Below are 27,318 nucleotides of genomic sequence, written 5' to 3'. Positions count from 1 at the left end.
TAAAAAGGGTTAAAACAGGTCTCTTGCTCCCCTGGTGCATTTACTATAGCTGCCCAATTTCCCTGCTTTTTAAAGTTTGATAGAAATATCTGTGGGCTATAGTTACATTCTTAAACCACAAGGTTTTTTGCCTATTAGAGAATATATATATATATATATATATATATATATATATATATATATATACACACATACAAACTGAAGACAACAGTGCAACAATCAGTGTAAAGCAGGGCAAAACAGTGATTAATTCCCAGAGGCTGAATGAAACTATGTGTGGAACTGAGTCAAGGCTGAAATGGATGCAAGCCATTGCATCCTCCAAATCTATCACAAATTTATTTTTTAAATTAGGAAACATTTCAACAGCATAGCTCTGAGAAATTCTGTCTATACTGTTCAGAGGGAAATGTTCTCAAACATACTGGTGCATAGATCAACATTCTCCTGTGGATTGCAGACTATATCAAATAGCTGTCATTATTTAGACACCCCATTCAGTTCTTTCTTCTTATCAGCTGTTTCCTACTGTTCAGCTCAGGCTTCAGCACAATTATGTAACACTTGGGAGCAAATATGAAAGCCAGCAACCCACCATTGGAAGCCAAGATGGAAAAGATCTCCACAGCAACCATATATTTACCCTTAGTGCTCAGATAGGCTGGAACAAAGGATAACCAAAGGCTACAAAATACTAGCATGCTGAAAGTGATAAACTTGGCTTCATTGAAACTGTCTGGTAACTTCCTAGCAAGGAAAGCAACTGTGAAACTGATAATGGCTAGGAAGCCCATGTAGGCCAAGACACAGTAAAACATTGCCACAGACCCCTCATTACATTCCAGTACAATTACGTGGGGCATTGAATTCAAGTCAACATCGGGGAATGGGGGAGAGGTTGCCAGCCATACAGAACAAATAATGGCTTGGATTAGGGAGCAGGAAAGAACAATGGAAGTGGCCAATGTTTTCCCCACCCACTTCCTTATCCTGGTTCCTGGTTTGGTGGCCATGAAAGCTAGAACAACAGTGATGGTTTTTGCCAGGATACAAGAAACAGCCACTGAGAAGATGATGCTAAAAGCAGTTTGTCGGAGGAGACACGTCATCTTCAGAGGCTGGCCAATGAATAGCAATGCAGAAAGAAAGCAAAGCAAAATGGAGATGAGGAGAGTGTAGGTGAGGTTCCGATTGTTTGCTCTGATGATGGGAGTGTTGTGATGCTTCAAAAATGTTCCAAGCACCAGAGCTGTAGTGAAGGAAAAGGAAAGAGCAAATGATGCTAAACTGATCCCCAAAGGTTCTTCATATGACAAGAAGCTTACATCCTTGGGAATACATAGATCCTGATATTTGCTTGGATAGTTTTCATCTGTGCAGTCAAGACAGTCGTTCATATCTGTGGGGGGAGGGTAAAGGAATGTAGCATCTCACATACATGTCATAAATCTTTTTAACATGTCACAGATTTTCTATTACATACATATTTCATTTCAAAACATTTATAAATCACTTAATGTTTTCAAAGTAGAAACTCTATACATAAATAGCGAAGATTATAAAACAGTATCATAGAAAATAAAAATAAAACAGCATTATAGAAACAGAACAGGTGAAAACAGGCTTTCAGAAACAGGCTACAATCTGAGAAAACCTGGGCAAAAAGAAAAGTCTTCCAAAGACATCTGAAGCAACTAATACGATTATGCCTCATGTACAGAAGTGGGTATTCCACAGGGCAGGGTTATGGCAGAAATTGCCTGTTTGGGGGTCTCTGTCCTGTTATATTCTATGGGGTGACATTCTGTTATTATTTTATTAATGTTATGTATTTATTTATATATCACTTATATGGCTTCCAAGCAGTGCACAGCATAAAAACAATTATACAATATAATTAAAATGCTAAATTACTATTAAAAACATTAAAACTTCCTTAATTAAGATATACAGTAAAATGAACCAGTTAACAGCATGACAATTAAAATATTTAATAAAACAACAATAAACCTGGAAATTTAAGTGCAGGAGATTGCTTGCCTAAACTGATGTGTCTTCATATATAGACATTTCTACAGCTCTGTCACCCGTAACACACCCCAAGTGATCATAAGAAGGGAGTTCTTGAAGTGTTATACACTACAGACCTTCCTCCATGTGTACTGAGCAAAGCACAACATCTTTCCCTTAACTTCTAGGATGCATTAAGACTAGGGCTGTACTGAAACCTCTCTAATATTTTGGCTATTTGATTACATCAAAAAATTACAGTGGAGAGATAAACATAAGGAACATAGGAAGCTGCCTTAAATTAAGTCAGTTCATTGGTACATCTGGCTCAGTATCGTCTTCACCAATTGCCATCAGCTTTCAAGGGTTTCAGGCAGGAGTCTCTTCCTGCTCTACCTCGAGATTCCAGGGATTAAACTTGGGACCTTCTTCATGTAAGACAGATGCTCTACTACTAAGCTATGGCTCTTCCCATCACTGATTAATTCCTCAGCATTCCTCCAAAAGATCAACTCCTTTTACAGGCAGATTTTACCTTTGAAAGTGAAGTTGCACCTCCGGGCATATAAGCCTTCAAAGGCAAATTCCCTTTCATTGAGGGATTGGAATGGGAGGGGGTTGTTAGGAGATGCCCTATTCCTCTCACAGAGCTACAATCCCCAGAAATCTCTGGAAAGAGGGGCTGATTGTTAAATCACGTTGGCCACTTGGCTTTGTCAGGGGAATATGAATCTTCTAACATCTCTCACACCCTTCACAAACTACACTTCTTAGGATTTTTGTGGCGAAGCCATGACTATTTAAAGTGGAATAAATAGCTGGCATGGGTGTGGCCCCGATTAGCCAAGCCAAACAGATGTTAGTCTGGTTTCTAGAACACTGTCAGTTGGTTCTTACTAAGTGTGTCTGAGCTATCTTTGACTCCAATGTTAAATTTCTTAAATTAATTAAAAATCAGCCATGCATTTTTAAAAACTTTTCAACTACAGAAGATAAAGGTCAGAGTATGGGGCAAAGTCAGTAATAGGATTACAGGTCTTCTGTGAATATGGCTGATTATGAGACCACTGATAGAAAAACGTCCAACGGGGTCTGGATTTTTTTCTCTTGTTTTACACTTTGAACTCTAGATGTGTTTTGTGTATCACCATGACAACTTAGAATGTTGTTAAGCAAGGGTTTCTGAGTTCAGGACCATAAGTTGTGTAAGATTTTGTTTTGAAACGAGCTTATGGGAAGCAGCAGAATAGCATGGGGGTATTTTCAATTTAACATTGTGGAATGTGAAAAATCCATGCTGGCTATAGTATACAGCCACTCTTCTGGCTGTATAGTAACATGGTATGGTTCCAAGAGGTATTGGGGACTTGGGGGCTGCTGGATGGTAGGAGGCTAATAGCAATCTGGTATACAAGAAACTCTGCTTGGGAGAAATAAATAAAATAATAAATAAAATTTTATTTTTGAGTCGCCTATCTGTCCGGGTTAACGGACACTCTAGGCGACATACAAAATATAAAAACATAATATACATATCAACAACAATCATAATCAGTTTAAAAACAACCTTCAATTAATACTGTTGCGCGCCTCCCCCAGTCTCCGAGCGGTGAGATTTCAGGGGGTCCCTGCGCCCATCCAGGGTTTGGTTTCCTTTGGGAAGAAGGTCAGCGGAGACTGCGGTGTCTTTATGAAATATGGTTTATTTATGTACACACATTCCAACCTGAGCTTAGGATGGAGGGGTTCAAGGCATCAGCAGTCTAATATCCAGCTTTTCCATCTAGGTGCAGGGGCATCCTATCACCACGATGCAAGGAGCCAGCCTTTCCGCATGCCTGCAGCCCTAGTTCTTCAGTACACCCACTTTCAACTCCAAAAACACTTCTCCCCGCCCAGGAGTGGGGGGGAGACTCTCCTCCAGTAGAGTTTAAAATGACAAAAAGGATCTTCCTAGCCCCTTTCACCAGTTGCCGGGGCAACTAAATAGGACCATTAACTACCTAGCCACTCTATTTGATTAACAAAGGAGATTCATCTGGCTAGCAGAGCCAGCCTCCCAGGCATAGGATTCCAAAGCAGAGGCTGGAAAGGTGACCCACAGAAATCATCCATTCCAGCCCCCCCCATGCTCATAACAATACATTATAAAACTAATCCACCCCAATCTTGTAGGCCTTCCTGAATAGCCAGGTCTTTAAGGCTCGGCGAAAACTTATCAGGGAGGGGGCATGTCGAAGGTCAAAAGGAAGGGAATTCCAGAGGGTGGGGGCCACAATCGAAAATGCCCTCTCTCTGGTCCGCACCAGCCTGGCTGTTTTAACCGGTGGGACCGAGAGAAGGTCTTGTGAGGCTGATCTCGTCAGGCAGCATAATTGGTGATTCTGGAGGCGTTCCTTCAGATAAACTGGGCCGAAGCCGTATAGGGTTTTAAAGGTCAACACCAACACCTTGAATTGGGCCCGGTAGACAACTGGTAGCCAGTGAAGATCTATTAGCACTGGAGTAATATGATCACAGCGACGGCTGTGCTTAATCAAGCGTGCCGCCGCATTCTGTACCAGCTGTAACTTCCGGATCGTCTTCAAGGGTAACCCCACGTAGAGCGCATTACAGTAGTCTAAGTGGGAGGAGACCAGGGCATGTATCACTCATGGGAGCAGATGAACAGGAAGGTAGGGTCGCAGTCTCTGTATCAGATGTAATTGATACCAAGCTGCCCGGCTCACTGCCGAGACCTGAGCCTCCATGGACAGCTGGGAGTCAAGGATGACCCCGAGGCTGCGGACGTGGTCCTTCAGGGGTAAACTAACCCCATTAAGCACCAGGTCTGTAATTTCCAACCTTCTTTTGTCTCCCACGAGCAACACCTCAGTCTTGTCGGGGTTCAGTTTCAGCCTATTCTCTCCCATCCAACCACTTACGGATTCCAGGCACTTGGACATGGTATCCACAGCCACCTCTGGTGAGGATTTAAACGAGAGATAGAGCTGAGTGTCATCCGTTTATTGGTGACACTGCAGCCCAAATCTCCTGATGATAGCCCCCAGCGGCTTTACATAGATGTTGAATAGCATGGGGGAGAGGATAGAACCCTGTGGCACTCCACAATTGAGAGGCCAAGGGTCTGAAACCTCATCCCCCAGTGCCACCCGTTGATGTCTGTCTGAGAGATAGGAACAGAGCCACCGTAAAACAGTGCCACCTATTCCTAATCCCTCCAGGCGGTGTAAAAGGACACCGTGGTCGACGGTTATCAAAGGGCTCTGAGAGATCCAGGAGGACAAGGAAGGTATATTCTCCCCTATCCAATGCCCTCCTCATATCATCCACCAGGGCGACCAAGGCTGTTTCAGTTCCTTGTCCAGTCCTGAAGCCTGATTGGAATGGATCTAAATAATCTGTTTCCTCCAAGTGTGTCTGTAACTGTTTGGCCACCACTCGCTCAATCACCTTGAAGACCAACAAACAAACAAACAAAAAAACCAAAAACACTTCAATGTGAATAAACCTGCTGCTACCATCTCTAACAGGGAACTATGTTTGAGGTGTCTAGAGATGTCTACAAATGTCTAGATTTTATTACTCCTTCCAAAAAACAAACAAACTACTGAACAAACAATTGCAATTTGGAGGGGTTCATTCCTTTACATTTTGCCCCCTCCTATGCTCCACACACATTTTCACAATAAATAAATAAATAAATAGATTTTTTGGCTAAGTGAATAGTCAAATAGTCCAAAACTGAAAAAAGTATCAATAATTTATCCATGGCTTTATAGGTATGTCCCTCGGTTTTGCAGCTGATTTAATCAATACATTTTGCACTCTATTGCTTACCTTTCTGGTCTGAAATCTTCCCTTTGGGACAGGGGATGCAATCATAGCAGCGAAACGGCTTCCCTTCCTTCACTTTTTTGCTAAAACCAGGATGGCAATTCTCACTACATAGAGAGAGAGGCTGGGCCTAATCCATAAATGAAAGAGGACAATTATTATTTTGTGAATAATAGTCTTAGAAACCTTTTCATTGTTTCTGAACTCCAAGGGGTTCTACCACCATGCTAATATTAGACATGTTGGGACCATAGATAACACGGGGTAGACAGCAGATCCATATAAATCCTGAATCTCGAACTGGGACAGATTAAGGATTCGTCTGAGCTGAAACAGGATCTCTTTAAGTGCCCTAAAGTGAAACAGAGACCTCTGAAATAATTCGGTACAGACAATGTGTATGTGCAAAAAATTAAACAATAGTTTCCAAGCTTACTAAATTCCCCCCTCCCCAACCCCCCCATCTTGCAATGGGGAGGGATTCTGAAGGACACCAGAGTGGAGAGACAGGGAGGGAAAGCTCTTGTGTGACTGGCAGGTCTAACTTCTAATCCGCCCTCTGCTCCTACTGGAAGGAAAGGTGGGATATAAGTCTAATAAATAAAGAAATAATCAGAGAGAATGAGTTTACTTGGCTCTCCAGTCACAGTCTGTAGGGAACGCTTCAGCTTGTTCTCATCTGTTCTGAACTTTTAACTAGCTCTACTAGTGGTGCATGCTTAGAAGTTACTGAGCATTCACATCCTTAACCCTCTATTCCACATGCCAACACATCAACTCTTGCTGAATCGTCTTTGCACTTAGTTCCTATGATTTGCAACTGGAGGTGAGACACAAGTGATGGGATGAAGAAGGACAATATATTAAGAAACTATATATGCAAGGGAAATGAGGAGTGTGAGAAACTAATTTATTTCAGCCTTGGGTGAACTGAACCCTGCCCATTCACAGGGGCATGACAAGGCAGAGCTCCAAAGCCTGGGCCCCACCTTCCCAATCCATCCCCTCCTGGGGCTCCACAACTCCGAGCAAGTGTGGCAAACGAGCCTCAAACATGTTCCATATTGAGGCTAAGGGCCCCACAACCCAGAGCAGCTGGCCTCTAGAAATGTCTTTCACCTTCAAAGGTTGCCTAAGGGTACTCACCTGTACCCTTATCTAACATTAACTTTGCCCACACCTTCCTGCCAACTGTGTGACCAAATTAACCATGCACCCAAAACAATCTGTTTAAATGCACACACACACTATGTTCCCAGAATCCAGTACAAATTAGGCAGAAAACTTGCAGAGCAAAGCCAATTTACCAGCAGGCAAAACACACAAACAAAAACATACTACTGAGCCCTGAAGTGACTGAAAATCCTATACTAGAACAGAGGGTTGGAAAAGGCATCCAACGAAATTGCTGGACACTTTCAAGATAAGATCGCATGTATTCGCAGGGACCTTGACTCTGATGTTGTGACAGATGAATCCATTGAAGTGTCCGGAGCACGGCCTTGTCCTTTATTGGATGAGTTTCAGTTGATGCAGCTCGAGGAAGTGGACAAGGTGCTTGGAATGGTTCGGGCTACCACGTCTGTTCTGGATCCTTGCCCATCTTGGCTAGTGAAAGCTAGCAGGGCTGGGACCACCGGTTGGGCCAAGGAAGTGGTTAACGCCTCCTTGAGGGAGGGAGTAGTCCCTGGTAGCCTCAAGGAGGCAGTAGTGAGACCTCTTTTAAAGAAACCCTCCTTGGACCCAGATAATTTGAATAACTATAGACCGGTGGCGAATGTCCCTTTTTTGGGCAAGGTTTTAGAGCGGGTGGTTGCCAGCCAACTCCAGACGCTCTTGGATGAAACCGATTATCTAGATACGTTTCAATCCGGTTTCAGGCCCGGTTTTGGCACCAAAACAGCCTTGGTCGCCCTGTATGATGACCTTTGTCGGGAGAGGGACAGGGGGAGTGTGACTCTGTTGATTCTCCTTGATCTCTCAGCGGCGTTTGATACCATCGACCATGGTATCCTTCTGGGGAGACTCGCGGAGTTGGGTGTCGGGGGCACTGCTTTGCAGTGGTTCCGCTGCTACTTCGCGGATCGTCACCAGAAGGTAGTGCTTGGGGAACATCACTCGACACCATGGACTCTCCATTGTGGAGTCCCCCAGGGATCGGTCTTGTCCCCCATGCTTTTCAACATCTACATGCAGCTGCTGGGTGCGGTCATCAGGAGTTTTGGAGTGCGTTGCCATCAGTACGCTGATGACATGCAGCTCTATTTCTCCTTTTCATCTTCCTCAGGTGAGTCTGTTGATGTGCTGAACCGTTGCCTGACCGCGATAATGGACTGGATGAGAGCTAATAAACTGAGACTCAATCCAGACAAGACCAAGACATTGTTGGTGGACGCCTTCCCTGCTCAGATGGTGGATGTTTACCCTGTTCTGGATGGGGTTACACTCCCCCTGAAAGAACAGGTACGTAGTTTGGGGGTTCTTTTCGACTCTTCCTTGTCTCTCGAGGCCCAAGTGGCCTCGGTGGCACGGAATGCATTTTACCATCTTCGTCTGGTAGCCCAACTACGCCCCTATCTGGACGGGGACGACCTCGCCTCCGTTGTCCACGCTCTGGTAACTTCAAGATTGGATTACTGTAATGCGCTCTATGTAGGGCTGCCCTTGAAGACAGTTTGGAAGCTTCAGCTGGTGCAGAACGCAGCTGCCAGATTATTGACGAGGACCAGTCGGTCTTCGCATATAACACCTGTCCTGGCGCGTCTGCACTGGCTTCCTATTTGCTTCCGGGCGAGATTCAAGGTGCTGGTTTTGACCTATAAAGCCTTACACGGCGTGGGACCTCAATACCTTGTGGAACGCCTCTCTCGCTATGAACCTACCCATTCACTTCGTTCAGAATCTAAGGCCCTCCTCCGGGTACCAACCTATCGGGAAGCCCGGAGGGTGGTTACGAGATCCAGGGCCTTTTCTGTGGTGGTCCCTGAGTTGTGGAACAGCCTCCCTGAAGAGGTACGCCTGGCGCCTACACTTCCATCTTTTCGGCGCCAGGTAAAGACCTTTTTATGCTCCCAGGCATTTTAATCTTCTTAACTTTTTAATCTTTTAATCAGTATTTTTAATTTTTGTAGTATTTATTTTGTTTTTGTTGTGTTTTTTGTTGTTTGTTCATATATGTTTTTGTATTTTTATTATGATATATTGTATTTTATCTCGTTTGTTCACCTCCCTGAGAGCTATTTTGCTAAGGGCGGTATATAAATTGAAATAATAAATAAATAAATAAATCCAAAGAGGCTGGTAGGGGTGTGGCCAAGGCCTATAAAGCTTGTAGCCATGCCACCCAATGCAGTGTCAGCATGTATGCGTGTTCATGTCAGGCAGCCTCACCTCACCCCCTCCCAGCCTCTTCTCCAATCCCAGATGGAATTTGGATGAATATTCACTAATATAAATTGTGATATATACTAAACAGCTAACAAATATTTTGAAATCCCTTCTCCTTTCTCTTCTTAGTGAATATATTCATCAGCACATGAACCAGGGCAGAAGTTGTTGTTTTTTCCATCAGCAATGGATTTTACAGTGAAAGAAACAGACTTTTGTGAGGCCTGAACGCTATCAAATGAAATTAACTTTGCACATTGGGTCTTTGATATGGTGCCCTTTAAAAATATTGGAAAACTTTTACAACAGCCAGCAATTGGAGCCTACCTGGTTAAACCACCTGGGCCACGTTACTGCCTCTTCATTGATGGTGAATGCTTGCTCTTGAGGAGTCAGGGGAGCCATCATCCCAACTCTCACTCTATGAAAAGTTTGGTTGGAGGAAATGATCCAGTTGATAACATCAAACCCAACTGTTAACTCTCCATTCTTGTCAAAGGAAACCTTGTCTCCAGCACTGTTGTTAAATGAGACACTACTGAGAAAGTGATGGAGCTAGATTGATAAAGACAAGGCATGAGTTTAGAAAAGGTTGCAATTTGATCTTGAAACCTGAGCTGTAATGGTAGCAGCAGAGTTTTGTTCTTATCTATCTAATCTATCTATCTATCTATCTATCTATCTATCTATCTATCTATCTATCTATCTATCTATCTATCTATCTATCTATCTATCTATCTATCTATCTATCTATCTATCTATCTATCTATCTATCTATCTATCTATCTATCTATCTATCTATCTATCTATCTATCTATCTATCTATCTATCTATCTATCTATCTATCTATCTATCTATCTATCTATCTATCTATCTATCTATCTATCTATCTATCTATCTATCTATCTATCTATCTATCTATCTATCTATCTATCTATCTATCTATCTATCTATCTATCTATCTATCTATCTATCTATCTATCTATCTATCTATCTATCTATCTATCTATCTATCTATCTATCTATCTATCTATCTATCTATCTATCTATCTATCTATCTAATCTCCCAGAAGGAGCCCAGGGTGGCAAACAAAAACACTGACAAAACATCTTTAAATACATATTAAAAACATCTTTAACAATAAATCTTTAAGATATTGTTCCAAAAACCCTAAAAACAACTCCAACACAGATGCAGACTGGGATAAGGGATCTACTTAAAAGGCTGATTGAAAGAAGCCTATTTTCAATAGGCACCAAAAAGACAACAGAGATGCTGCCTGTCTAATATTTAAAGGGAGTGAATTCAAAACGATAGATGCCACAAAACTAAAGGTCAGTTTTCCTATGTTGTGCATAAAGGACCTCCAGATTAGATGGTATCTGCAGGAGGTCCTCACCTGCAGAGCGTAGTGACAGACTGGGTTTATAAAGGTAACGTGATCTTTCAGATATCCAAGCTACATAGGGCTCTATACACCCAAGCCAGCACCTTGAACTTAGCCCGGTAGCTAATGGGCATAAGTGATGGATGAAGGGCTCACTATCTGTGGCCCAACTAGAGGTTTTCTGTATCTTTAAAAGTTGTGCAGGGGGAAGGGAGAATTCCACCTTGTGTTTTTTCCCATTACAGAGTTGCAAGAACACCTGCACTTGGCTGACTCTCTCTTCTCCTAAAGGTAATGGATCAGTCTCAGGCCATGAACCTGGCAACCCTAGATCCAACCCTTGCAAGATGATATACTACATGAATCAGAAAGTTACAACAATGTACTTGGTAAGTTTATGTAGTAAATCTGTGTGTTGACTTCCACCCAAAGATAAGGGCTGAGGGTGTAGAACACGAATTTGAAACCTGTGGCCATTCAGATGTTGTTGGACTACGACTACCATCATGCTGAACATTGTCCATAGTGGCAGGAGATGATGGGAACTGGAGTCCCACATCTGGAGGGCATCAGGTTCCTCATGCTTGGTGTAGAATGATAGTAAAATGACTAATGTTGAAAAGTTACAGCTGAAGAGCATATGGAGGAAGAGAGTCAAGACAGGGTTGATGGGATCATTTCTGAAGAATAGAGACAGGATAATCTCTGGTCATACATTACTGAGGCAGCATAGGGAGAGCACAACTGTAGGGAGATGGGTTTAAGCTTGCCCCTAGGGCCATGCAATTCTTCTGTCCTTTTGCATAACTAACATTAACTTCGGTAGTGGGAAACCTTGTGCATGTGTGGAGGCTCCCCATGCATTTGAGAACCCAAAATAATTACAGCAACAGTATAACACACTTTAATTAGTCAAGGAATTCACAGTATATATAGTAATTTGGAGCACTATCATTTTACTGCTGATCTGTGATAAATTTAAGGGACAGGATTTACCTGCATTTGACTTCTTTTGCAAACGGTGATCACTGGAGACGTATACTATTTTGTAATATTGGAGCTCATTTTAAATATATAGGCAGGGCCGGCGCCCAGCATAACTGGGTCCCTGGGCATTAGTCTGCCCTGGGCCCGCAGCGCCTGTCTATGCATCCCACCTACCTCTTGCATCACGTAGTCTCACATGGATGCTGTGTATGCTTGCCTAGCACCAACCAAGATGGTGGTGGGGGTGTCAGTCCCTTAGGGAAGCCCCTGCCACCATCTCAGTATCATTGCCATGTGCATACAGCATGCATGGCATTCACAGCAATAGGAGAGGTAGGTGGGGTGTGTGTTTGCATTGGGGGGATGCCTGGAAGCTCCCTCTCTGCAATCTGTGGCAGGGTCAGGAGGCGATGCTGCCTCAGATTGTGGAACAGGAGTGCTACCCTCCCACCCTAAGGAGGGGCACTTCAGGGTCCCCTCTGGACCCCAGAGACCCTCAGCCAGGGCTCAAGCTGGCTGTCCTTTGGTGACAGCCCTGTATATAGGAATTAAACCTGTCACCCTTTTGATTCAGGGTGTGTGTTCACAACAGAGGAGGAGCAATTACTGACAATTCTTCTTTATTCTGTAACCTCCAGCACACCCAAGAAATCAATTCTGGACACTTCCCCTGCCTTCCAGAACATTTTCTGGGGGAGTGGCACTACAGGAGTTAGGGGGAATCAGCAAAAATCCCCTTTTTTCCTCCTCCAATAGCAGACCCCCTCCCAGTAAATCAAAAGGTCCAGGAAGTCCAATGGATGCCTGCCTTCCAAGCTACAATGGGTCTCTTATATTCAAAATGCTAAAGAGAAGTTGCAGCTGTTTCCTGGTCATTTTTCCTGACTATTTTGACCCTTTGGCCAGAACTCTGCTTTTAAAGTGGTGTGGGCAGGCCAGCATCCATAATATATTCACTAGAATACCATTCTTCACATCAATATTTCAAAGGGCTTAGATCAAAAGGAAAACAACAACCAAAAAATGGAAAAAAGAGTCATGTGCAAATATTATAGCATAGACATTATGCTACTGTAGACTCATGTGCAGATATTACAACCTAACATGATTTTATGTTGCAGACTTTGATCTCCTGGACTGTTAACATGGACTATGTCTTTTTTTTGGGAATGCATGTTTTTACTTGTCGGGCAGATCACATGACCTGGCCTGAGGGCACAACTATTAAGGCAGTATGTCCACCATTACATATGTGTGGAAAATCACATCCCAGTCTGGACCATTCACAACTTCCTCTGACCTACTGGGTTGTGGCATATGATTGACAAGGAGAGTTGTTATGGAGGACTCCATTATCCTGGAGGCAGAAGTTGCTGAGCCTGGGAGGAAGGCTTCAAAGGGCTATTCATGTGTCAGGAATCCTACTGACAGCCTGGTGAGTCTGGGGACTATTTAGACTAGAGCGAGTGGATTGTCTTTATCCAGTTTTAATTTGTTTTTACTCCAAAGGGGAAAATATAGATTTTCTGTATTTTTTAATGTACTGCATATCTTTCTGCAAGTCTAATATTTTTTCTTTATGCTTTAGTAAACTCTTTAATTGTTTTATAAACCCGTGAGGTCTCTCTTTATTTTCACCATGATTCCTGAAGTCATTACACTGCTCTACCTCAAGAGGCTTCAAGGAGATCCCAGGGTAATCTGGAGACTGTTTAATAAAGGATGGCCTTCTTAAACGATTGAATCCCTTGTTTGGTGGCAGCATGCTCTCAATGGGGAGTGGCGAGGGTGCTCCTGTGGCTGGATCTCCCTTCCCAGGCAGACAGGGACCCAGAGGGGCTTGGTGTTGCTGTCATAATAGTAATGCACATGTTGCTTTGTTAATTATTAAATCTTACCTAATCTGTTCAATAGTTCCAAAAAGAGACTATTTGTTTTAATTGTCTTAAGTGAATCCCTAAACCAGTTTAGATTAGGGACTGATTCCACAATTATCCCTAAACTGAACCCAACGCATTTGGATTTACGTGACCCTAGTAGAGTTGGGGTTACAAGTACACGAGGGTGGGGAATTAGAGAAAACACATGTTGTTGTCTCATTTCTAGATAATAGGGAGAGAAGCAAGAATGAAATTGTGATCACAGGAAGAGTTGAAGAAGGTTTACTACACAGAATATAGTCTGCCACAAGGTGAGTTCCTCACCTGCCAATACTGTTGATTCTGAAGCTTCATTCTTCCTGAGTCCACTATTGCTCCATGTTTGACCCTAGATGTAAACATGGCATGTAAAGCATGGGCTGTAGCATAGACTGCATTGTAGATGCTGTAGCTGTGGCCAGTCATGCTCATTTCAAAAAAAGGTCCAGAAAGGCACTCCAACTTCTCTTTCCCTGTGCAAATATCACCCTCTACCTTGTGAACATCTGTAGGGAATACACACCCAAAAGCTTGTTGCCAAAAGTCTTTGATAAATCCATCATCTGTTGTGCTGGAAGGATTTCTATCCTCAACAAACTTAAAAAATCCTGGCAGGCCATTGGAGTGAATTGTGAATGCCAAAGCACCATGGATTAGTTCTGTATCCCAAGTCCTTTGATAGACAAATGAAGCAAGCTCCACCTGAGATGTTGCTATCCACAATTTTGGTTTCTTTACCACATGTTCTAATTCTGATAAATAAGGAAACCATCTAAAAAGCGCCAAAGAATAAGATTCTCCATAGGTCACTATTACATTGGCTTTGCTGCCCATGATTTTATCATGTATTTTTGCCCCCTGTACCATCATATCTATAATTTCAGTGACAAAAGTTAGTGTGCGGATTCTTTCTATGAAGGCCAAACAGATACCACTCTGGGAAAACAGTGGAACTACACTTTGCACAAATTGTTCTCCGTTGTCAGTATCCATAACAACAACCCCAATCCATGTCCACTCAAAATACAGAAGCAAAGAGAGAATACCCTGATACTGAAGGTCTTCCTTAGGGACCATCTGGTAGAAGGGAAGTCCTGGGGTTTTATCCTTCATCAGTGGAGCAGGGCCATATATGAGCTAAAGAAAGATTGGAGCAGGAAAGAGGGAAAGCAATGATAGCATTGTTTTAGTAGCATAGTTCTGAATGTTCAGAGCACAGTGTACATATAGTATGTTGACAATTCTTATAACAATCATGCAAGACATGAACTTGATTATTTGTATTCTATAGTTGTATGGCTGATAGAATAGTCAGGGCCGGTTCCAAGAATGCTTGGGCCTTTGGGCACCAGCCTGCCCTGGGCCCCGGCACATGATCACACACCCACATGCCTGTCCCACATGCCTGTCCATGAAGGGACCCTCCTCAGGGTGAGTGGGTAGTGGTAGCTTCCACAATCCATGGTGCAGATTGTGGGAGTTCTAATGCATTCCCCCACTGCTGTGCAGGCACACAACAACCACCTGCAACATGCTCCGCCTACATCTTGAAGTAAATGCTGGTCATCAAGGCAGCAACAGGCACGTTGGGGCCTGCTGCAGTGCAGGCATAAGTCTGCCATCAAGCAAGATGGCGACAGAGGCATCAGGCCCTTAGGAAAACCTTGGCCACCATCTTGGTTGATGGCAGACTTTTGCCCACAGCACGACAGGCCCCGACATTCCTGGCACTGCCCTGGTGACCAGCATTTACTTTGAGAGGTAGGCAGAGCATGTTGCAGGCAGCCGTCATGGGTCTGCATGGCAGTGGGGGGTGCCTCAGAACTCCCTCCTGCGATCCGTGGTGTAGATCATGGAAGCTACTGCTACCAACCCACCCTAAGGAGGGGCTCTTCAAGGGCCCTCTGCCAGTGCCCAACATGGCCGCCCTCTGGTGCCGGCCCTGAGAATAGTGGTCTTCATGCAGCCGATCACTGGCTTCAACCAGTGGTGTAGGTAGGTAATTTTAGATCCTTTACTTGATGGTCTTGTGGGGGACAATTTTAGATGGTCATGTATGTCACTTCATTTGTGATGCACACCAAAGATTTTTCACCATTACCATAACTGTCACCAGTCTATGTTTTACAACTACTTATAAATTCCAGTTATATTAGAAAAATAAACCAATAACAGTTTGTGATCTTGATTAAAATAATCTGAACATGTGCAGTGTTGCCTTTTAAATTCACATATAATCATAGCACCATCATGACTACTGCACAAAAAATAAATAAATGGAGTTTTCCCTTATGCTAGATACATTTACTTAATAAATACCATTTTTGCTGTAAAAATGATAATATATGTTTAAAGTTAAAAAATTAAATAAAATTAGCATATGTAATACTGTACATGTCCAGCTAGCTGTCCTCTGACTATAAAATATGTAATAACCCCCCCAAGGATTAGGTTGGAAGAATACTGACTCTAGATCAAATCATCTGCTGTTCTCAGGTAGTCATTTGGATCTGCTGTGGGACCATAGTCTTCAGTACCAAAGTGCAATTCTAGCAGTAGCATTGGATTCATAAGCAAGGGAAAAACTATACTGTGCCTACAATTACTGTTCATTCCCTACCTCACAATATCAGGACTCAGACACAAGGAAGTTCCCTGTGCTACAGAACAGAGTGAGCTGTATGTTTGCATATGCTCAGGGAGATATGAGCAGTGGTGCACAAATAACACACATACACCAGAAATTTCTGTTGAATTACGAAGCAGTAGATACCTTAAATAAATACATAATTGATGTGCAATCAAATTGGGATCTAATCCAGAGTGCACTTTCGTTGGGGGAAGGTATTTGAGGGCACAATGTAGCCAACCAACACAAGGCATTCATAGATAACACAGCTGATCAAGATCTATTTCAATCTCGCTTGCAGCCCTAAAATCACTTTGTTCACATCTTTCTCACGACTTTTGCCTAGATATAACATCTAGGGATATGCAGCACTGTCAGTTAAGAACATAAGAAATGCCTGCAGGATCAGGCAAATGGTGCATCTAGTGCAGTATCCTGTTCTCACAGATATACCTATGGAATGCCCACAAGCAGTATCTGAGTGCAACTTAGAGCACTCTCCCCTTACCTCAGTTTCCAGCAACTAGTATTCAGAAGCATGCTGCCTCCAACCATGGAGGCAGAGTGTAGCCATCATGGCTAGTAGCCACTGATAGCTTTATCTTCTACATATTTGCCTAATCCTCTTTTAAAGCCATTCAAGTTGGTGGCCATCACTGCTTCCTGTGGGAGCAAATTCAATCGTTTAACTATACACTGTGTGAAGAAGTACTTTCTTTTGCCTGTCTTGAATCTTCCAACATTCAGTTTCATTGGATATCTACTCACTCTAGGTTTATGAGAGAAGGGACAAAACTTATCTCAATTGACTCTTTCCATGCCTTGCATAATTTTATACACTCTCCTGGCTTTTCACTTACATCCAATACATGAGGGATTTGTTTTTTATCATCATCATCATCACTGTTTATTTGTATGCCACCTTTCCATAACAATTTATGCACAAGGCAGCTCACAACATGAACAGAAAAAGGTTACACAGCTCACTGTAAGAAATAAATTCAAATGGTCAATAAGTTAACAAAAACATAATAAAAAACATACAATAAACAGATACATCCTTATAATTCCTAATAAAATCCAACAATAAAATACAGACACATAATCCCAATAACAGCAAAACAAAAAACCAACCATCAGAGATTAAACTTTAACCCAAACAGAAGCCCCTAAACAACACCCCACAGTCAAGGTGGTCTCTGGCATCTTCAGGCAGTGATACCTTTTACAGCTGCAGTCAGTCAAGGCCGCACCCTTCCAGGCCAGGTGGAAAGAAGCCAGCAAGTAGGGAGAGGATCTTACAGCCAAGATGGTCTCTGGCATCTTCAGGTAATGATATCTTTTATAGCTGCAGTCAGTCACAGATGGTCATGTGAATCACAGTGGTTAAGAACATAACACAAGAAGAACCTGCTAGATCAGGCCAGTGGCCCATTGGCCCATTTAGTCTAGCATCCTGTTCTCAAAGTGGCTTCTTTCGATCCACTCTCTCCATGCCATGCACAATTTTATAAACGTCTGTCATGTCACCTCTTACTCACCTTTTCTCTGTTTATTTATTACATTTATAACCCACCCTTTCTCCCAGAAGGAGCCCATGGCAAACACAACACTAAAAACACACTCTAAAATATCTTAAAAACAGACTTTAAAATATATTAAAACAGCACATCTTTAAAAACATATTAAAACAAAACAACTTTAAAAACGTTTTTTTTAAAAAAAAAAGCTTTAAAAACATCTTAAAGATCAATTCCAACACAGACACAGACTCTAAACTAAAAAGCCTCAAATGCTGTAAATTTCCTCATAGGGGAGTCACTCCATCCCCTTGATTGTCTTTGTTGCCCTTTTCAAACCTCTTCTAGCTTCTACAATATCTTTTTGAGTTGAGGAGACCAGAACTGAACAGTTTTCGAAATGCAGCCGCACCATAGATTTGTATAACATCATTATATCAGCAGTTTTATTTTCAATACCTTTCCTAATGACCCCTAGTATGGAATTTGCCTTTTTCACAGCTGCCACACACTAGGTCAACATCTTCATCGAGCTATCCACTTTGACCCCAAGGTCTCATTCCTGGTCAGTCATTGCCAGTTCAGACCCCATGAGTGTATATGTAAAATTAAGACTTTTTTTGCCCTGACATTCATCATTTTAAGCTTGCGCACATTAAATTGCATTTGCCATTTTACTGCTCACAGCTATTTCTTTGGTGTTTTTTGTTTGGTTGGTTAAAGTCTGAGAGACTTTTGATCAAATCATTTATAATCTATGAGACTGCTCCCCTTTGATAATTCTCAAATGAAATTTCTTTTCTCATAAGTTGATGGAGATTGTTCGATGGGTGGGTGCATCGGGAACACTGCTATATAGAAGACAGCAGCAGTGACAAAAATTCACTAATGTGAGCATACATTGTGTTACACTAATGGAGTTTTAATGGCACAGAGTTTGTTTCTGGGTGCAATTAAAGGGCTGTTTTAAAACTGAAGGCTCTGAATTTCTGGGACTAGGATACCTGACAGAATAGCTGCTCCTGTATGAACCAATGATATGCTTGCCTCTGACATTTAGCCAGACTTTAGTACAGAGTGGGACTGTTCTGTGATTGCACCCTGTGAAGAAAAGGGACTGTTCTGTTATATAAAAACAAATCTTGCATATACATTTGTTTGGGGATTATAGGGTAAACTTTTTAAACCTGTCTTGTCCAGGCATCTAATTGCATGGCAGTAGAATTCATTGAGGATTGTGTGGCTTGCACATAGACTACTTCTTTAGCTGGGGAATCAAGACCCTCTATTTCCTTGATTTTTTTGGATTTAGAGTCTTCCAGAAGCAGATGAAAGGATGAGCAGATCAAGGCATAATTTCAGGAGACAATTTCAGGAGACAAAGGAACTCATCCCAGGCTGGAAGGTGTAAGTATGTGCAAATTGGATGTAAATCATTAGCACTGGAGACTATCTCTAGATAGGGAATGCTGGATTGCATTTAATTCACATTTATTTGGCTGTATGTTCTTTTGCTTCAACTGGGAAAATGACTGTGTGCTTGTAACCATTCTATGTTAACCCCTTTCCCCCCCAAGAACTATTTTTTAAAATATTTTTAGTAAACTTTAATCTTGTTTCATACAACTTTTGTGGTCTCCTTTAAAAAAAACATTTCATGTCTAGCCAAGTCACACATGTTCTTTTCAAACAAAGTCCAAATTGGATGTGCAATTTGGAAGCTGCAGCTGGCGTAAAATGTGGCGGCGAGCCTGCTCACTCCGGCAGGGTATCACCAACATGTCACCCCGCTGCTGAAAGAATTGCACTGGCTGCCCATTTGCTACCGGGCTAAGTTCAAGGTTCTAGTTTTGGTGTCCAAAGCCCTATACAGCTCGGGACCAGGATACCCTTATATACCCAGTTGATCACTGCTCTCTGAAGGTGAGGGCCTCCTGCAGATATCATCTTATCAGGAGGTTAATTCTGCACAACATACGAAACGGACCTTTAGTGTGGCGGCACCAATCCTTTGGAATTCCCTCCCCTTAAATAATAGGCAGGCACCATCTCTGCTATGTTTTCAATGCCTTTGGCAGACTTTCCCCTTTCAACAAGCCTGTTAAGTAGAGACCTATCCCAGTCTGCGTCTGTGTTAGAATTGCTTTTAATGTTTTCTTTAATAATATGTTTTCACCCTTTTTAAAAAATGATGTTTTTAAAGTTTTTTAAAAAATGTTTTTAATGTTTTGTTTTAATGTTTTTTAAGGTCTTTTAATGATGTTTTAAAATGTTTTTAGCGTTTCTGTGTGCCACCCTGGGCTCCTGCTGGGAGGAAGGGCAGGATATAAATCAAGTAATAAATAAATAAATAAATGTGTCAGATTCCCACACTGCATTTTGGGGGAGAGGGAGAGAGGGAGAGAGGAGAGAGAGAGAGAGAGAGAGAGAGAGAAGCATCCCACCTGTGGAATCTTATAAGTATCCAAGACTGTTGACACATGAAGGGAAGTCTGGGAGTCCAGTCCCCCAATGACTGCTATCGGAGTTTTCTTGGTGCCACATGAATAGTTCGGGACAAACCTCTCCAGTGTAGATATAAAAAGCATTGTAGCATAGTAGGTCCATTTGGCATTGAAATAGCTGTCATAGATGTGGAAGCCCAAAGTGACATTAGGTAAAATCTGAGGGTTTTCATTTATCTCCTTTACTGCAAATGCCAAAGCCAGGATGTGCTGGTAATGCTTAGGCACCACACTAGAATAATAGTTGTATTTTGTATCAGAAACATGTACCACACTTTGTAATGTTATTACCACACAGAATCTTCCTCACTAGAAATATCAGTTACAATATTTATATAAATTGATTTCTTTTTTTAAAAAAATCTATCTTATCCTGGGATAGTGTACACAGAGATTAGACAGCTAAACATTATCAGCATTCATCTTCAGAACATGACATACCTCCTGTATTTCATCAGTTAGGTACCTACACAGAGTACGATGTAATACAGGAAAGTATATGATTCAAAATCATTAGGAGATACTGTTTAGCATACCCACACACATATTTATAATGCTTATAACATTCTTATTCTACACCATAGCCATATGCCAATCCTAATAAAACTCTTATGAATACTCTGATCTTCACATTTTAGAAGAAATTTAAACCAAAGTAAAAGGAGGGCATGATAGAGGTTTATAAAACGATCTATTGTAGGGGAAAAGTGCATTGAAATAAGTCATATTACTTGGAGTGCTAACAATAACATGCAGTTTAGAAGAAAACAGTAAAATAATAAAACAGTTAAACAAGTAATTAAAACATTTAAAAGATAAGTAAATTTAACAATAAATTGCTATTGACTTTGCCCCCCAAACCATGGAGATCCCGAACTAAAATCTGACAAATCTTTGGATCCTAATTGTATCTTATTCTCTAGCATTAATTGCTCTTGCAACTGTAAATGCAAAGTTAAATGTATGGAGTCTTTACTTTAGTTCTTCAGACAATGCTGGTGGTGGTTCTTTGGTGAAGGCTACTGAACTGGAGATGATGAAGCTGTGAGAAGCAATGCCACCAATGATGAAGTCTCCTCTCTGATAATACTTATGAAGGGGAGCATGTGGATCATGGACAATGCATTTAACAATGTGAGACCTGCATATTGTGTGAGGAAGCAGTATGAGCAGCAAGACCAGTAATATCATTTTCAACAGTAACTTTCCGTTTTTATATATGCAATATCATTAGTGCCTCAGAGACTAAAATAGTCTGACATTTGGCCATTTAATCAGCTGATATGACTTCACTCTGGAGTTTAACAAGTAAAGTATGTGTGATCATCCTACTGGAGCCATGCCTCTTCCTAGTCCCTAATTCTAGGGACTGAAAGATATATTTGTGCCATCATTCATTTATTAGCTTTGGCAGTGATCTCTGCAACCCAGCAAAGGTTTTTGACAAGCATCAAAAATAATCACACCTTTGATAATTAAAGGGGAGGTAATCACCATTCAAAAATGGGGATTCTCACTGGAATTGCAGAAGAAAACTTGTTTGTCATATCTGAACAGATGTTTCCACTTCCACCTAATTGGCTAAGGTGGAAAACGTGGACTTCACAAACAGCAAAAAAAGGACACCAGAAATATAAGGCCTTCTAGTGGAGCCACAGAGGAAATAAATGTCTTTGATCAAACAAATATAGTTAAAAGCATATAAGTAAAACATATAGAAAATTATAATTAATTTTCTCAGTGGTGGCCCCCAAATTGTGGAATGATCTCCCTGACGAGGTGTGCTTGGGACCAACACTGTTCTTTTTGGCACCAGGTCAAGACTTCCCTCTTCTCCCAGGCATTTTAGCATGTGTTTAAATATTATATATATATAAATGGTGTTTTTAAATTGTTTTTTTGTCTGTGCGTTTGAAAATTTGTATATTTGTTTTTAATGTTTTTAATTGCTGTAAACCGCCCAGAGAGCTTCGGCTATGGGGCGGTATATAAATGTAACAAATAAATAAATTACAATGTAATTAAACTATCTGTATGATTGAAATGATTTAAAACACAGTGATAAAAAACACAAAATAAAAATCAGTAAAACAGCACCCTATTAATAGTCCTTATAGTCAGTTCCTCAAAGCCTGTTGGAATAGAAAAGTTTTTACCTGCTGATGGAAAGAAAGGCAGGAGGATGCCAGTCTAACCTCCCTAAGATGGGAGTCCCAGAGCCTGGGAGCAGCCACAAGATAAAGCTTGTTAAGGCAGGCTGTTTAGACATCAAGACTCTTACAAAGATCAGGAGGGCATATTCACAGGTTGAGATTTTTTCCTAACTTATTAATGAACGATCAAAACATCTTGTTTAAGTTGTTTCAAGTGGCCCTTATGGCTTTCTCTAGTTTGTTCACTTGTTGGAGTGTTCATGAGAAGAGTTAGTAGTTTCCATAGTGGCCATGCTGGCTGGGGCTGGGGCTGATGGGAGTTGTAGTTCAAAAAAGTAACTTTTCCAAGCTCTGAGCAACACACAGCAGGGATGATAAATGCTGAAGCTCAGTGGCAGAACATCTGCTTTGCACACAGAAGGCCACTGGCTCAATCCCTAGTATCTCCAGTTAGGGCTGAGAGAGACTCTAGCCTGAAAATCTAGGAGAGCCGCTACTAGTCAGTGTGGATGATAATGAGCTAGATGTACCAATAATCTGACTCAATATAAGAAAATTCCATATGATCTTATAAACTACAGGGAGCTAAGAGTACCATTTTATTGTATTACAGTAAGTGTGAGGAGACTGGAAATTGCAAGACACAAGTTAAAAGGAAACACACAATCCTAATGTTAATTTAAGACAAGGAAAGAGTAGATGGACAGCCCTCACTGAAGAGTCCTCTGAAGTTCTTCCCCCACCCAGCAGTGAAGGCAAAAGGAAGATACACCTGCAAGGACTGAAGTTATTAGGCATATATGTGTGAGAGCATGAGAATACACGTGAACACCTTCATGTTCAGCACAACACAAAAAGGCACATGTGTAGCTGAGGGTTGTTTTTTTTCCATAGTTGATGAATGAACCATCAAGACAATATTTCTTAGCCCTGTGTGTGTGTGTGTGTGTGTGTGTGTGTGTGTGTGTGTGTGTGTGTGTGTGTGTGTGTGCGAGCGCGCGTGTGCACACACACACAAAAGAGTGGCTGTATACTATAACCAGCATGGATTCTTCACATTTCACCAGGTTAAATTGAAATTACCCCCTGTGTCATTCTGCTGCTTCCCATAAGCTCACTTCAAAACAAAATCTTACAGAACTTACAGCCCTGAACTCAGAAACACCTTCCTAGCAACCTTTTAAGTTTTCAAGGCAATACACAAAGAAAATTCAGAGTTTAAAGTCAGGAAACAGGAATAAAAAAGTCCAGACCCCTGTTCTTCTTTTCTGTTAGACTTTTCTGTTAGAGGCCTTATTATTTGTTGAAATTAATTAAAAATCAACCATGTTCACAGAGTACCTGTAATTCTATTGCTGATCTTGCCCCATACTCTGACCTTCATCTTCTGCAGTTTAAACATTTTTTTAAAAAATGCATGGCTAATTTTTAATTAATTTAAGAAAACTAACATTGGAGTTTATGATAGAACAGGCATACTCAATAAGAACCAACTGTCACTGTTCTAAAAACCAGGCCAAGGCTGTGAACACACTAGTCAGCTACCCCAAAGCATTTCCATTAGCCACCCCTGGAGGGGGGACAGATTGATCTGCTGATCAGTTGCAAAATATCTTTGAAGCTGATTTTTCTTTTTTTTTAAAAAAAATGCACTCAAGCTGTTTCCACCAGATTTTACAGTGAAAATGGGTGGGGTTTGACTAGCATCATGTGCCCCTGTTTTCAGAAGAGAGAGGTGGAGACTCAATGGAACCAGCAGAACAGTGTCTTTCTAGCCTAACAGCTGTTTGACTTGTCTAATCAGGGTCAGCTTTGATTTACATTTGAGTGGGAGACTATAGGTGTCTGCTATAGAATAAAAAGGTTGGAAACCCCAACAAATAATGATACTGTTAACAATGTTTCATTTTGGAATGGAAAGGAGTTTTCCATCAGCCCAGTGTCCACCCAATCTCCTCCTCCCCCTTCCTCTCCTCATCTTCCTCCCTCCCTCCCTCTACTTCTCCTCCCCTTCCTTCCTCCCTGCTGCTGCCCAAGTCAGTTTCACCTAAGGTGATTGCAAAGGAATAAATCCCATTGAATTCAATAAGCATACACATGCTGTCAAACCTCCCCTCCCCCAATTCTTCCTCCCTTCCCCTTTCCCCTCCTCCTGCTGCCACTCCTCCCCTCCCTACTCCAGCCCTTTATTTATTTATTTTATTTATTATTTGATTTATATCCTGCCCTTCCTCCCAGCAGGAGCCCAGGGTGGCAAACAGAAACTCCAAAAACACTATAAAACATCATAAAAAATCCTCAAAATACATTAAAATAAAACAATGTTAAAAACATTTTTTAAAAAAGCTTTAAAAACATAATTTTTAAAAAAGTGTTAAAACATATTATTAAAGAAAACATATTTATCAGTTTCACCTATCCTAAGTATGATTGCATGAGAATAAATCACACTGAACTTAATAAACATGCAAATGATCAAACCTGCCCTCCCATGCAGGGAGTGGATTGGACTTAGAAAGACCAACCCAAATTGTGTTTGCATTTTTACAAATTTGTAGGGGTGTACAATATCTCAGAGAGGAGGTCAGGTCTCTTGCTCCCCTGGTGGATTCAGTATGGCTACCCAATTTCCCTGCTTTTAAAGTTTGTTAGAAATATCTGTGGGCTATAGGCACATTCTTAAAATGCAAGGTTTTTTGCCTGTTAGTGTTTGTGTATTCCATCCAATTACATCATATGCATCCATTTCCAGCTTCAATCCATTTCCATCTTCATACTACAACATCTCCCCTGGCAGGCAATCATGAAAGATTTGTATATGGTGTCAACACAAATAATGCACCTGGTCATTACAAGGGCAGAGAAGTCTGGGGACACTTCCCTTACTCCCACTGACTCTTCCTTTTGCCTGAATACAGATTGTTTGTGGTCCAAAATCCTTGATGGTGCTCCAGTCAAGATCAGGGTATAGTTTGCAAAGTGTGGTTTGTTCTAGAGATGTTACTGTACTAACATGTGACCAAGCCATGCAGATCTTACAACCTGATAACTTGAGTAATAAGTTATCAGCATGAACAGGGAGCAGTTCCCCCACTATCCCAGTGCCAAATTATTTTACATTAATCCTGCGCTGAAAATTTCTCCTGCATTTTTCCTGACTATTCTCCATCAATTAATTAGAGAAGAAATTGCATTCAAACATTATCCAAGGACAGAGGAAATTTTGGTGAAGTGTTATGGGTGGAGTTATGGCCTTTGTTGCCCTTACATTACTTTAGATAGATAGATATTTGTGTTGCCTTTTCTGTTGCTGTTGTTTAATTCCAATTTGTTTCCTTAAGCACCTTTTACTACAAGATTGATGGGCTACATGTTTGGAATAAAGAGATCCAGATACTTGTTTCTAACAAATAAATTTGCCACATACAATACAATTCCAGGTTGATTATATAACAGTATTTTGTTTTGATACTTGCTTGTATATGATAATTTTAATACTTTAAGGCCCCATCTCCACTATACACTTAAAGCAATATCTGACCACTTTCAAAACTCTTGGCTTCCTTCAAAGAATCCTGGAGACCCCTATTCCTCTCACAGAGCGGCAATTTCCAGTGTGGTTTAACAATCAGTCCCTCTTCCTTGGGAACTCTATAAGGTTTGTTTTGGCTTTTCTCTGAAGCCTTTCTATTCAGGTACTTGAAGATCAGGTGTCAGTCACAAAGATGTAACAGTTGCCTCCTCCAAGAGGTCTTCCTGAGGCCAAATGTCTGTTGCTGTCGTTCTGGACAGAAGCTATCCTGGATAACTGTCTTTGAAATCTTTCTTTCTTGGCCGTCTTCTCTCACCTTTTGTCTGTCTTCACCGTTAGACCAACTGACAGCTAGCAGTGTGCTTTGCCTGCCTCTTTATTTACTCAGGGAAGAACTCTCTGACTAGTCATCAGAATTATCACTGGAATTCTGAATCCTCATTGGCCTATAAATGATCATTGAGTTTGAACAGAATGCCCCCCAAAGGACCTGTCGCAAATTTGAGCTTTCTCAATTCTCCTGTCCCATAAACAACTCAGATTCTGCTATTAACTGTCATTACAGGGGGCGAAAAACTTATAAAACCTCTTTTGAAACAATAACAACCCAGCTGCTTCTTGGTGGAGCAACAAATGAACCCCCATACACTCTTCCTTTTCTTGCTTTCAGTTAGAAGTAAACTGCCAGTTTATGTCATCATACAGTTAACACTTTACCCAACAGTGTTTATAACAAAACAAACTGTTACATTTAAAATTTCCCCTCACAACTTAACCATTTCTGCACAGGATGTTTATGTGAATGAGTCCTGAGATACAGCAGAGAAGTTGCTGGGGTTTCTTTTAGCTCTGGGGTTAGTTGCATGAATGTAGTATCAGTTCACAACTAATATTTTTTATTTGTCATACATGCAGCAGATCTATATTCCTTAGCTTGGGTTTGATACTTGCACAAAATATATGGTTCATCTGATTACTTCCACAAAACTATCGAATTCAATATTAAAGGAAAGTGTTACATTCCCATACTCCATATATACATAGATACATGCACATCACCTGTGGAATTATATAGATATCCAATACTAATTCATAGGGTCGCCGTAAGTCGTAGTCGACTTGGAGGCACATAACAACAACCAATACATTTGTCACATGATGTGAGATTTCAGAGTCCAATCCCCCAATGACTGCTATGAGATTATTCTGGATACCACATATGTAGTTAGGGGGAAATATCTCCAGTGTGGACATAAGTAACATTGTGGCATGATAGGTCCATTTTGCATTGAAATAGCTGTCATAGATGTGGAAGCCCAAAGTGGCATTGGGTAAAATCTGCAGGTTTTCATTGATCTCTTCTATTGCAAATACCAAGGCCAGAATGTGCTGGTAATGCTTAGGAAGTATGCTAGAATGAGAATTGCATTCTGTATTAGAAGGATATTCCAT

General features: G+C 41.3%; 1 protein-coding gene across 1 annotated transcript; it reads right to left on the bottom strand.

Moving 5' to 3' along the window:
- Positions 1–497: 497 nt before the first annotated feature.
- LOC133367573 (vomeronasal type-2 receptor 26-like) lies at positions 498–27,318 on the bottom strand. The gene is made up of 7 exons (XM_061591668.1): positions 27,013–27,318; positions 21,158–21,270; positions 20,122–20,413; positions 13,814–14,665; positions 9,562–9,789; positions 5,851–5,977; positions 498–1,399 (listed from the first exon to the last, which is right to left on the bottom strand). Exons 1-7 carry the CDS (start codon positions 27,316–27,318, stop codon positions 498–500), a joined length of 2,820 nt encoding a protein of 939 aa, XP_061447652.1.

The sequence above is a fragment of the Rhineura floridana genome, chromosome 11 (genome assembly GCF_030035675.1).
Source record: "Rhineura floridana isolate rRhiFlo1 chromosome 11, rRhiFlo1.hap2, whole genome shotgun sequence".
NCBI lineage: Eukaryota > Metazoa > Chordata > Lepidosauria > Squamata > Rhineuridae > Rhineura > Rhineura floridana.
The sequence above is the reverse complement of the archived record's forward strand: the minus strand, read 5'-3'. Positions and strand labels throughout refer to the sequence as shown.

Excerpts from the sequence above, each read along its gene's own strand:
- LOC133367573 (XM_061591668.1), bottom strand. The coding sequence starts at position 27,318 with ATGGAATATCCTTCTAATACAGAATGCAATTCTCATTCTAGCATACTT. Across the intron at positions 20,414-21,157 it reads GCATTGTCTGAAGAACTAAA|TGTGGTGCCTAAGCATTACC; the intron begins GTAAAGACTCCA and ends CTATTATTCTAG. Across the intron at positions 1,400-5,850 it reads GAAGATTTCAGACCAGAAAG|ATATGAACGACTGTCTTGAC; the intron begins GTAAGCAATAGA and ends CTCCCCCCACAG.